The 12,727-nt window shown below is 45.2% G+C and overlaps 1 protein-coding gene across 2 annotated transcripts in view; it reads right to left on the bottom strand.

The window, feature by feature from the left end:
- Window positions 1-12,274, bottom strand: part of GPC6 (glypican 6) — a 1,178,567-nt gene extending 1,166,293 nt beyond the window's left edge. The window contains exon 1 of one of the 2 annotated variants that reach the window (XM_002713000.5): window positions 11,500-12,274. In XM_002713000.5, coding sequence (XP_002713046.1) covers window positions 11,500-11,659 — 160 coding nt within the window. In that variant the 5' untranslated portion in view covers window positions 11,660-12,274. The remainder of the gene's footprint in view (window positions 1-11,499) is intronic. The other variant, XM_051850542.2, reaches the window with a different exon arrangement.
- Window positions 12,275-12,727: the final 453 nt, after the last annotated feature.

Here is a 12,727-nt window from a genome sequence, read left to right on the forward strand (position 1 = left end):
GGCTCAATAGGCTAATCCTCCACCTTGCGGCGCCGGCACACCGGGTTCTAGTCCCGGTCGGGGCGCCGGATTCTGTCCTGGTTGCCCCTCTTCCAGGCCAGCTCTCTGCTATGGCCAGGGAGTGCAGTGGAGGATGGCCCAGGTGCTTGGGCCCTGCACCCCATGGGAGACCAGGAAAAGCACCTGGCTCTTGGCTCCTGCCATCGGATCAGCGCGGTGCGCCGGCTGCAGCGGCAGCCATTGGAGGGTGAACCAACGGCAAAGGAAGACCTTTCTCTCTCTGTCTCTCTCTCTCACTGTCCACTCTGCCTGTCAAAAAAAAAAAAAAAAAAGAAAGAAAGAAAGAAAACTCTGTCTCTACTTCTCTAACTCCTTCAAGTAAAAGAAATCTCAAAAAAAAAAAATTAAATCTTTGGTTTAACTTTAAAAACTCCTGCTTATTGGGATTTAGGGGAAAAAAACGATAGGCAAATAAAGTACAGTATTTTTTTATTATTATTCAGGAACAACCAAATCCTATCATTTAAAAAAATCATTTACTTGTTTATGTCAGAGGCAAACAGTAAGTGGGGTACAGGGGGATGGAGAGAGATTTTCTATCCACTGATTCACTCCCCAGTGCCCACAAAGACTTGGGCTGGGATAGGTGGAAACTAGGAGCTGGGTATTCAAACCAGGTCTCCCATGTGGGTGGCTGAAACCCAATTACTTGAGCCATCACCTGCTGCCTCCCATGGTTTGAATTAGCAGAAAGCTGGAACCAAGAGCTGCAACAGGGATCAGATCCAGGTACTCTAATGTGGGAATCAGAGATCCTAGCAGGTGTCTTAACCACTAGGACAAATGACCATCCCCAAACCTGTCCTTTTAAAATATCTCCACCATGGGCATGGTGGCATTTTTCAAGTCTATCTTACAAATTCTACTGACTTTGAACTATTCTGACTCATTAAGAAAGTAGCAAGTCAAAGTTAGTCATCTGTTTTTAGATCAAGGAGCTTTCTCAAAGAAAACAGTTGACTGAATTCACTGAAAGCTGAACCTCCAGTTCCTTGAAATTCAGCGGAGGAATGTGGGCCCCTGCTAATCTCAGCTGTCCTGGAGGCACCACAGAAGGAAGCCAATTTCTCAAGAAATCCAAGAAATGCAGTAAGGAGCAAACATGCAACCGATAAAGCATACAGATCACAGGCGTGCATGCCCAGAATGGATGATGCTCTGTCTTTAATGTGTATAAAATGAAAAGCGACCAGCTCTAAATGTAGTCTCCTTGCACAAGAGTCTGGAGGTCAGGAGGAAAAACGGCTAGATCTGTACCTGAGAAGCTGGTGTAGGAAAAACAGCTCAGAGAGATGAAGGGCTGGAAAGGCTTTGTACCTGAAGCCTCCTAAAAATTATAAAAATCAAAACAAAAACAAGAATCATATGCTCCCACTGAAAGCACTCCCTATTAGCAAAGAGAAACAGATCTTATGGCGAGAGAAGCTGCGGGTACCCTTGCTCATTTTCCCCTCTGAAGCAGCAGAGTTTTCTTTCTACTCCTGAAGATGAGCCCCTGGCAGCTGGGGTCAGCCCCTTTGGTTCCAGGTGCAGACGGCACAGATTGCCTTGATCCAGCCACTTTTCTTTGGTCCCCCTAGTGGCCAAAGTGAACTTTTAAAAGAAATCTAGGGAAATGAGTAAAGCCGTTTGCAGCACCAACACTCCACTACATGAGTGGAGATTCTTAACCAAGATCAAAGTGGGGGGAAAAAAAAAGAACACACAAGATCTGTTATCTGAAAGGAACTGGTGTTTAAAACCACATTGTATGGCTACAAAAATGCAGCCTGGACCAACAGTGTCCGCATCACTCTGGGCTTGGCAAAAATGCAAATCGCCAACCCCACACCTGATATGTAAGTCACACTCTGGGAGGTGGGGACCAGCTGCTCCAGGAGGGAAGAGTCCTCCAGCAATCCTGACGCCCGACTGAGTTCATGAAACACTCACTGCGTGGAGTTCTGGTCCCCAACCCTGGACGCACACCAGAATGAGGAAACTACAGGAGAAAGGAAGGAAGGAAAGGAGCTAGGGAGGAATGGACAGAGGCAGGGAGGTCAGCCTCCTTCCTAACCCAAATAGGGGACAGTGATCTGAAAATGCTCAAGTATGGGCGCTTGGACAATGATGCATCTTTCCAATCTACAAGAACTGATGGTAAAGTTTTCAGAAACTATGCAAACTGAGTATAAAAATATTGGTAGATTTAAATTATCCATAGTGGGAATTTTTATCTGACATAAATAGCAAATGCTACAAATCAGGGACCCCCTCTATACCTCCCTCCCTGCCACCAGCCAGTAATTACACATTCAGCTCTTAGCCAGTGGCCAGGCTTGAGAAATACTGGACAAAGGCAACAATGCCAAATACCTAATTAATTCAGACATCTTGGATGATTTCTATTTTCTCCATTACTACTCAACTCCTTGGGATTCTTATTAATATACAGGTTAACCAAGCAACACAGTTGTCATTCACTCCATCCAAGGGTGTAAGTATAACTGGCACAGCTCAAGGACCCTGGCCCCTTTTTCTTCTACACATGGGTGTAAGAAGCGATTCTGGATTGAGATGCAGGTACACTGGTGGAGAGACTTCAAAGGGTGGTCTGCCTTGTCAGTGAGACAGATGTGCACAGGTGGGGACAGTCCCCTTAGGTGCCATTGTCTGGGCATCATCACCATGCTTTGACCCCTGGTATCTACATGGAGAGGACCTTGTAGGTTGTAGAAAGAGCAGCAAAGAGCAGAAAGGCAGCGAGAACCTAGCACCCTGATGTAAACTTACTCTTCCTTACTTCTGGTGCTGCCTTGTGTTTGCACTTCTGGCCATGGGATTTGATAGCTTTCTGCGGTTGTGCAAGCCAGTTGATTCAGGATGTTCCATGACCAGCTGCCAGAGGTATCTTCGCGGACACAGATGATTTCAGAGGAGTTTCAACAGCCTAGCCCCTTTGCACTTTTACTGGAACTTCTAAGGAGCAGATTCAAGTTTATGAAAACTCTCATTGTAACTTTGCTTCTTCCTTTTCACATGACCTCAATGGCCCTTTCTGTGCTCCTCTCCTCCGGGCCCCTCAACACTCTCTGCTGAAGTGTCTACAAGAGCCTCCTCCCTGGCCTCCCTCCCTCTGGCCTCTCACCATCCCTTCTCTCAAGCATCTGCATTACAGGGCTTGGCCAGTGCACAACAGCACTTTCACTGGACTGCCAAGGACCTAGGGGATGACCTACTTCATGCAGTTCAACGCCCAGGATTTCCAAGGCCCTCCAAAAATCCAACCCCACCCTCTGGTCAATATTATTTCTCACAAGCTCTTCCTGGCTCCCTTTCTCCACTCATTTAACTCCAACCTGAACTCTGCCTTCTTTTGTGGCCCTTTGTCAAATGCTACACATTCTTGAAGGTCCCAATTAAATGTCGCCTTCTTATAGCAAGGCCAAAGTAATTGTTTCTTTCTTTGGTTCCTGTCATTACAATCCATAATGATATTTGGTACTTAAACCACTGATAGAATATTCTGTAAACTTAGAGAATGAATGTATAATCTAATCATTTCTCCCATCTTGGTAAAATTTTAGGATTTTTTTATACTGCCACAGCACAAATGACTGTTTTCAATTTCATAACAGGCATAGCAAATTACATCTACTTTGATAGTTTTATAATTTATGAGGACATTTCATCTGACCCTATTTGGGAAATTTTTTTCTTACACTGATATTAAGATTATTTTGAAAGGCAGGACCAGAGAGGGATAGACCTAGTTTTCCCATGCATCAGTTCACTCCCTAAGTATCATGTGACTGAGCTAAAACCTGCTGCCTCCCAGGGTATGCATCAGCAGGAAAGTGGAATTAGGAGCAGAGGTGAGACTTGAACCCAGGCACTCTGATATGAGAGGTGAGTCTCCTAAGAGGAGATAGCTGCTGAGTCCAACACTCAGTCTTCACACTCTTATTAACAGGTATCTAGCTGGTATTGAGTTTTATTTCCACAGAAACACACACAGAAGAGGACCAGCCAACACTTTGGCACAGTTTAGGCCACTGATCATGACACTGGCATCCTATACTGGAGTGCCTGTTGGAGTCCTTGGCTACTCTGCTTGTCATCCGGCTTTGTGCAGATACATCTGGGAAGGCAGAAGAAGATGACCCAAGTATCTGGGTTCCTGCAACCCATTTGAGATGGAGCTCCTCGCTCCCAACTTAAGTCTGCCCCAGTCTCAGCTGTAGGCATTTGGGGAGTGAGTTGGCGGACAGAAAATCTCTATCGCTGTGTTCTTTCAAATAGAGAACAAATTTTACAAACACACAACCAAAATATTCATAATGCTGTGAGAATTCAATTAACATTTCCAGACATTTCTCTATTAATTTCATCTCTCTCCAATCTCATTTTCTCCCTCCATCACACACACATCCCAATTCACTGTCCATCCCAATTCAGATGCTAAATAATTTGAATGATCATTAACATTTTAGTAGCACCTACTTTACTATGTATTTCTAGAATCCTTCCATTTCCACAGGTGGAAGCTAACATCTCCACCTTTTCCTCTATCTGTTTTGGTCCCCTCAAATCCATTCTCCACAGGCCAACCAAAGTAACATTTCAAAACCATGGCCAATCCCGATTATAATGGCTTATTACCACTCTCAGGTGAAAGGCCAGAGTCTGAGCCTGAGGCATGGTATGGCCAACCAAGGGGAAGACATGACCTTCAGGTGGCAGTGGTACATAGTCAGCTTAATTTGAAAGCACTTTTGACAGGTTGCCTGGGAGGTAAAATCCCTCTTGGCATGGGGTCTTCCACAGCTAATAGAGGGGCCATCACCAAAAGGGCAGGAGTTAAAGGGAACTCCTAGGAGCATCTCAGAACTCCCAGTTCTAAGACCATTCTGTGTTTTAAGGTAATGTCACTCAACACAGAAGACCTCCAAAGCTTGGAGCCTTCCACAGCCTCCAAGTTTGTCTTACAAACGGCTGGCAGATGGTAGACAAAGGCAGGTAGTTGCTATTGGACTAAGAATCTGCTTCTTTGTCCTATATTTGAAACAGATATGTAAAAACTTGAGTTTAGCCCTGGAGAGCTTTTGTGTTACACACACACGTGTGTGGACATGCCTGTTATGAAAAAGTCTACAACATGGAGCCAATATGAAGAGGTATAATCGGTTCACTTACACAAATCATTAATCTGGCCTCCAGGCTCTGCCTCCTCTGTCTTGCCCACACTCCCCTCTCCATGTACAGGTTATTTCCTCCATATGTTGTGGAAGGATCCTCCTCTGCGTACAGGAAACCAATGCACTTCCACACATAGGAGTACTCTTCTTCATGTGCCATTACTCTTCCCCAAAGATCCAGCCAGTTATTCCTCCTCAAGGAAGTATTTCCAAGACCCTGTCTCTTGGGATGAAATGCTCCTATAAAGTGCTTTTTGAGCACCAGTTGCCCTGAGTGTTGTGTACTTATCACGGTCTTCATTCATTCATTGTGAATGAACTGTAGGCTTCTACACCCAAGCTCCAGGCACAAAGATGGACACAGGGTAGGTATTCAAGACATCTTTACTACATGAATGAAAAATGCCTAGAAGAGGGAGACTAGGTTCTTAACATATTCAAAAACCTGGATGATATGTAAGTGTGGAATTGAATTTCTACTTTGGTACTAACTAGTGTATTAGTTTAAAAATATTTTCAACCATGGGTCATTAAAAACTTAGATATTAGAATTACCCCCCCCCCGAGTCCCCTTATTTACAAATACATATACTACCCCAGAAAGTCAACATGTTCAAACAGTATCACAAAAATCATTGAAAACTGAATTATTTTGGATAAAGCTATGAGACTATTTAAAGTCAAATTCTGTACCAGCTAAAGAATTTAACAGAGAAGAATTTGGCCTAAAAGGGACATAAGCACCAAGTTGAAAGGAATATTAAATAGCTGTTTATACTGGCAAGGCAACTCTAACACGCCTTGCTGGCCTTGCTAGAAGTATTTTGAGAGTTGTGATTTAAAGGAGGAAAAAGCCATCTCATAATGTTACTTTTGTGGGTTTGAATATAAGTTTAGATTATGCAGTTAAAATCATTTTAACAATTATACTATAATTTTTACCTAAAGTGTCAATTTCCATACAAATCTAGTAGCTGAATGTAGGTGACTTTGGCTTAAGAGTACTAAATAATTTTGTATTTTATAAGTGTTCATAAATTTCACCCATAATTTTAAAAGAACACTATTCATTTTATTACATAAATTATGGCACAATCTCTGTACCACAATATTTTAAAGAATATGATGCTGTAGATTTTAAATCAAGTTTGATAGTGGCCTACACTAGCTATTCAGATACAGGTGGTTAAAAATGTTTTATAAAAAAAGTATCAGTCAACTCAAATGAATCCTTGTTCCCAATGATGACATCTTATCCTCTAATTAAATCAGCTAAGATAACTCTGTTTGCAAGAATCTCTCTAAAATTAATTCCCAAATCAAGAGTTTAACAAGTGGCACTCCTAATAGCCCAGATTTTAGATTGCTTTGATACCTGGAATTAATATAATTCTTTTAGAAATTTATGACTTGCTGAATCATTAAAAAAACACATTTGAAGTTCAATTAATTCATTTATACCTTACACTCTTCTTTGGAAGGATTTTTGAAGATATCTGCTAACTAAACAGAGGGCAAGGAAGTCATAAATCTTTGAATCAGAGGTAAGTGGAAATGAAACAATTTATCCCAAAGTAGGATGTTTAATATGCCTGTTAAAGCTTAAGAGTTAGCATAGTTTCTCCATTTGTGTTAATGTGATATTTATGTGCAAACTGAAAAAAGTAATTAATGCCAAATGTATTAAATTACTTAATTCAATTGGGGGACCTGCGTGGAGTGGCTTTTTCTAAAGACAGGCAAGGCCAAGTAAAAGGTATCATCATATTTTGAACCTTGAAGACAATAAAGGAGGAAAAAATAGCTAGTCTACAAGTATAAAATAATATCCTTTTACTACGGATTTTGAGATAAATCCTTGATAACTGGAGAACAGCTTAATTATTTCTTAATATCCAGTTATAAGTCAGCTCTAAAAAATAAAGACCTGTGACAGAAAAGGGAGAAAACCAAATCCTGCAAACAGTGGTCATTTTTCCTAATCTGTCCCTTTTTTCCTCATCCCTCTCCTCCATCAGTAATTTTTTAAAAACTTTGTTGGACTAAAGCAATAATCTAACAGGTCTAGTACATTGAGAGAAGACACCACATGTACTAGAGTTACCATGTTTTATATAATTGCATTATGAAGTGGCCAGGAAAATACATAAACACACAATTGAGTGGCGATACCATGGTCAATTCCTAGGACTATAAAATCCAAATTTACTCTGATTGAGAAATCATAGTTGTTTCATATAGAAAAGTATTTAGTATGAATATCTATAAGGGGATACATGCATACGTATGGCAATTAATGCTACCAGGTTACATATATAAAAGATGAAGAATTGATTTGCATACAATTCATTTAATAGATGCTGAATGCTTACTAATGTAAGGCAGATTTTAAAGGTCAGGTTAGGTCTATGGATTTTTGAGCCATAGTGTTCAGGTTTGACTTTCAGCCTCATCACTTGTTAGTCCAGTCATTCTCGGACAATTTAAGTCTGTTGTTCTTGTTTCCATCTACAAAACAGGAATAATGTTTGTATCTACTAAGTTATTTGAAGGATTCAGCAAGAATGATTTAAAGGTAACCTTTATAGATGTGTGGGGCCGTACTACTTTATATGTTCAAAATTATTAAGTTACATTAGATCAGTAATGAAAATTGTGGTTGCACAGGTCAGTAAGTCACTTTTAACTACAAAGGATTATAACTAATGAATCCAGGAAGGATCAAGGCACACAACAGTAGCAGAAGCAGCCTAAAACAGCACTGTCAAAGTAAGCACTTAGCCTAATGGTTAAGGCTCCAAAGGCCCACACTGGAGTACAATATCCAGCTCTGGCTCCTTTCCCCAGCTCCATACCTATGCAAGCCCCATGAGGACAACTGACTCAAGTAATTGGGTTCCTGCCACCTACAAGGGAGGCCTGAATTGTGATTCTAGTTCCTGGCTCTGGCCTGGCTTAGCCACAGCCTTTGTAGGCATTTGGAGAGTATCAGGGAATGAAATCTTTCACCAGCTACCCCTCTCCCACCTCCCTCCCTCCATCCATCCCCACCCCTACATCTCATGCTTTTGTTCTTTTTCAGATAAACCAAATTATTAAAATTGTAAGAATCAGATGTTCTCTGAACTTCTCTGGCTTTTAAGGTACTATTTTCAGTTGTGGAGTTCCTGTAGAAGTTTAGAGCAAACATGAGTTTGATTGGAAGGTGAGGCCATACTGTACTCCTGATGCTTGAGGAAGGCCTGGAATATTCCACACCGACCTCTGGTCTGAATCATCATTCTAACAAGGAACTTCCACATTTTCCCAGAAGACAGATCAAGAGGAAACAGGCAAGCATACTGTGAAGGCTGTGGGCCAGATATCTGGAATCATTTCTATACCCTAAGAATCACTAAGTATTAGAATGGATTGCGGAGAGGGCTCAAGAGTCTACTCTTCCGAGATCTTTCAAACAAGGATGGATAGCATCTATCTGATCTGCCGGCAATGGTTTAAAATCAGGACCGAGTGAGGATTCATGGGGCAGACTGCCACTTAAAGACCTCCTCTTTTGCAAGCGCTACGAGTGTATCACTTTATATATCACCTATCACAGTCCCTCATCTGTTAGGTTTGAAGTTCCTTTATCCTAGAAAAGAAACAGGCAATGCTATTTTACCATTCTGAGTTCTCAGTAAATAATAATGTCATGATGGAACATAATGTCCTTATCAGTTCTCAGCTATTTTACTAAGCAAGCTACCTGCAAATCTCTCTCAACTAGAAACAGTTCTCACAAATCTCAACAGCTCTCTACAATTCATGTTCTCTGGCAGACTACCGGCACATGCCATTTCTCAAGCAAGCCATTAGATGTCTAAACAAGGCAAAGGATGAAAAGGAGAGGATAACTACCATAGAAATTCTTCCCTGGACGTGTAATTAAATGTAAATGGCGTGGAGAACAAGGGAGGAGAGAAAGTGTGCATTCATTTAACAACAGGATATATTTCCTAAGTGATTATTCTAACAACAGTAAATCCAATTAACTGTAGCATTAAGTCAAGTCTGCTTTGAAAAAAATATTTCGTTAAAAGTCAAATTACCCATTCATTCATTATTTTCCTAATCAACATAGCTTTGACTCCCTGGCGATCGGTATTTTTATTATATCTGGTAGCACCAACCACCACCTAAGCGGAAGGTAAAGTTAACAGTGGGTCCTTCCTCCTGGAAAGTACTCAAGTTTAACTAAAGGGCATGCATTTTTAGGAATCCATATGTAATAAGTAAGAACTGTGATTGTAGGTGGGGGTGGGAAACCACCTCTCAAGTCCCTCTGTGGTTAAAAATCTACTCAAGGATTTACCTTAACTACCGGGAATGTTCCCAACAAAGTAAAGGGTGACTACAGAAATCATTTGCACAGAAAATCGTCACTTTGATTTTGAGGAGATTTGTGAAGGATGAACTCCAGTCTCAGGGGAGTCCTACTCTCCGCTCCAGAAGACTGAGCAATTTTAAAATGCTTAACTGCTTTCTTCATAGAGATATCTTATCTGAAATCATGTTGGGAAATATCTGTGTATTCAGAGATACCGTTTTAAACAGCCCCGATTAGAGGCAAAAAAGTTCCTAGAAAAGTGAACCACACTGCAAACCTCTGAAAAGTTCAATCCCTGAGATTTGGGAAAGGAGGGGGGAAAAAAAGCCAAGCTGATCCTTATCAATTAATTAAAAAGAATGAAATGACAGCAGGCAAAAGGGAAAGGGGGTGGAGAGAGTTAAGGAGCAGAGCGGGCAGCGGTTCTGTGTGCATTGATTAACAAATTAAGGAGTTCCGCAAAGGGGCGAAGACACGGTGGGGATTGTAAAGCCCTCTAGTAATTCAACGCAGGCTTTGCCTCTCCTCCCTCCGAGGGAAGGGGATATCTGGCTCTGAATGGAAAAGGCTCCCCCATCCGTACAGCGCTGCTGGCGTCATCTTTGCATGCTTTATGGGGCAATGCCCAAACTTATGTAAATGTGTTCATTTCAGTCTAAGGAAAAACTCTCATTTCTAGCACTTAGAGACCCAGCAGGATAAAAAGTAGCGGCTCCACAATGTATCAGAGCTGGGAGGTTTTCAGGGATCTACAAAACGCCTTTTGATCCCTGGCCCGGTTCTCCGGCAAAACAGAGATAGGCTGACGGAAACAGCGCTTCGCCTTTCGGACCCGAGGTCACTGAGGACTTCATCCACCGGGTTTGAGCAGCCCGCGCACTCGCAGCATCTCCCGGCCTCGCTCAGTTCTGCTCTCTCGAAGCCAAAGGCTTATCTCTGCCCGACACGTTTCATTCAGAGCCCCAGAGCAGCTCGGAGTCGGTTGGAGCTAAGAGCCGGAAAACACGCACCCGGGCTGCTGTGCAAGTTGGAGACGCAGCAAGACACGCACTGGCGCGAGAAAGGGGTGGGTGGGTGGGGACTCTCAGTGGAGAACGCCAGGGGCATGCAGGAGAACCCCCCCTGGCCGAATCCCCACCGAGCCACCCTCTGGAGTTGGCTCAGCATCTGGAGCCTGCGGGCAAGGGAGGCAGCGCTCAGGACCCGGCGTAGCGCCGGGGATGTCTCCAGCACCACCAGTGACCAACCGAGTTGGGGAGGAAACAAGAGGGGAAAGCCGGCCCCAAATCTGAAACCAGCAGTGTTTGAAACGATCCCCTCTACCCTACCCACCCAAAAAAGCCGGGAGGCAGGAGCTCTGGCCAGGTCCCTGGGCTCAGCCTGCTCCCAGTCCCAGCGTGGTGCGCCCTGCCTCGCCAAAGGACACGGAGAGTGGAGCCCGGGCTGGGGGAGCCCTCCGCGTCTCTCCACTGCCCCCGCCGGCGCGAGGGCGGGCGCGGAGAAGGCGCCGCTCAGACTGTGGCGCTAGGCAAACTGCGGTCGCAGTTCTTACAAGTTTGCCCGAGCGAGAAGCGCAGGGTGGGCGCCCTGCTCGGCGATCTGCCTTCACCCCGCAGCCACCCGAGCGGCTCCCGGGCTCCCCGGCTAGGACCCACAAGAGAGGCAGAAGGGCGCAGCGAGGAGGCACAGAGGGTGCTCCCGCGTGCGCGCACAATGAGGCGGCCGAGACGCACACCTTCCCCTGCCGGAGAAGCCTCCAGAGCATCCAGCGCCTAGCGCGGGGTCCCCAGAGAGCCCTCGCGGAAAGTGAGCACCAACTCAGCAACAGGGCGCCCGGCAGCCAGGCAGGAGGACTTGTGGTCGCCCTGGGCTGCAGCCGGCTCAGGCCGCGCTTACCTGCGATCTCCTGGTAGGGGGTGTCCGCCAGACTGAATCCCTTGGCACCGTACGCCTGGCGGACCTCGCTGCAGCTCCGAGCCTTCACATCCGCCCCGGCTGGGAGGGACAGCAGCAGCCCCGACAGGGGAAGGATCACAGCTCCGATGCAAGACGGCATGGTGCAACATGCAAATCCAGCTCCGCAAAGCCCAAGGCCCGTGCGCTCTTCACCTCGCCCCTCCAGCCGAAAGCCCGCCAGAGCCAGCAGCGCGCTCCTTGCCGCTGCCCAGCGTCACCCCCTTCCGCCGGCCGAGGGGACGAGCAGCGCAGCCCTCTGGACTGCGCTCAGCAAACTTTTATAAGCCTGATGGAGGATGGCAAGCCAACCAGGGCTGGCTGGGGGAGCAGCCGCCTTGTTCCGGTAGCCCCCCAGACCAGAATGGGTGCAATAAAAAAAGGGGGGGAGGGGGAGGGAGAAACGTTTATAAAAATCCACCACTGGGGTTCGGAGCTGCGATCCGAGTTCCGAGAATCCGGGAGCTCTGGGAGCAGGGCTGGCGGAGTGTGCAGTGAAGGTGGGAACGCGCGCCGGCCCTCCGGGAGGGAGGCGCACGGGCAGGCGTGTGTGTGTGTGTGTGTGTGTGTGTGTGCGCGCGCGCGCGCGCGCGTGTCTCCGGGATGGATGCGAGTGGAGGTATGTGTTGGGGATGTACGGGATCCAGGGGAAACCTCAGCCTCACACAGACTGAGGGAGCCTGTGAGAGTGCTTCTGAAATAGGAAGAGAGAAATCCCGGAGACAGACACAGGAGGCAGGAGGGAAGGAGAAAGGAGGGGAGAGAGAAACGTGCTACACATTGCACAGCCGAAATTCAGAGGCCGAGTCGGAGGCAAAACCTGGACTGGATCCTTGTACCCTAGGAGGGGGGAAAAAGGGAAACGTTCCGGTTTTCTCATTCACTTCCCTTCCTTTATAAGGATCCAAAATGCCACCTTTAAGGCTGTAAACACGCAGTCTAGAAAGGCAAAGTATCTCCAAGTCATTAACGTATGCTGTTGAACTGTATTTTTGTGGCAGCTAAGGACGACGCAATTCCAATTGTTGCTCTTGACCTACTGGAATACAAAGCCAGACTAAAAATCAAGGGAGACCACGGGTCTTAGACAGCAGAGAACAACCAGCGCCCTAATTGTCCAACTCCTGTTTAGATTTATGTATTTTTTCAATTCAGATAGTTTGTACACATT

This window comes from Oryctolagus cuniculus, chromosome 9, assembly GCF_964237555.1.
Source record: "Oryctolagus cuniculus chromosome 9, mOryCun1.1, whole genome shotgun sequence".
Classification (NCBI taxonomy): domain Eukaryota; kingdom Metazoa; phylum Chordata; class Mammalia; order Lagomorpha; family Leporidae; genus Oryctolagus; species Oryctolagus cuniculus.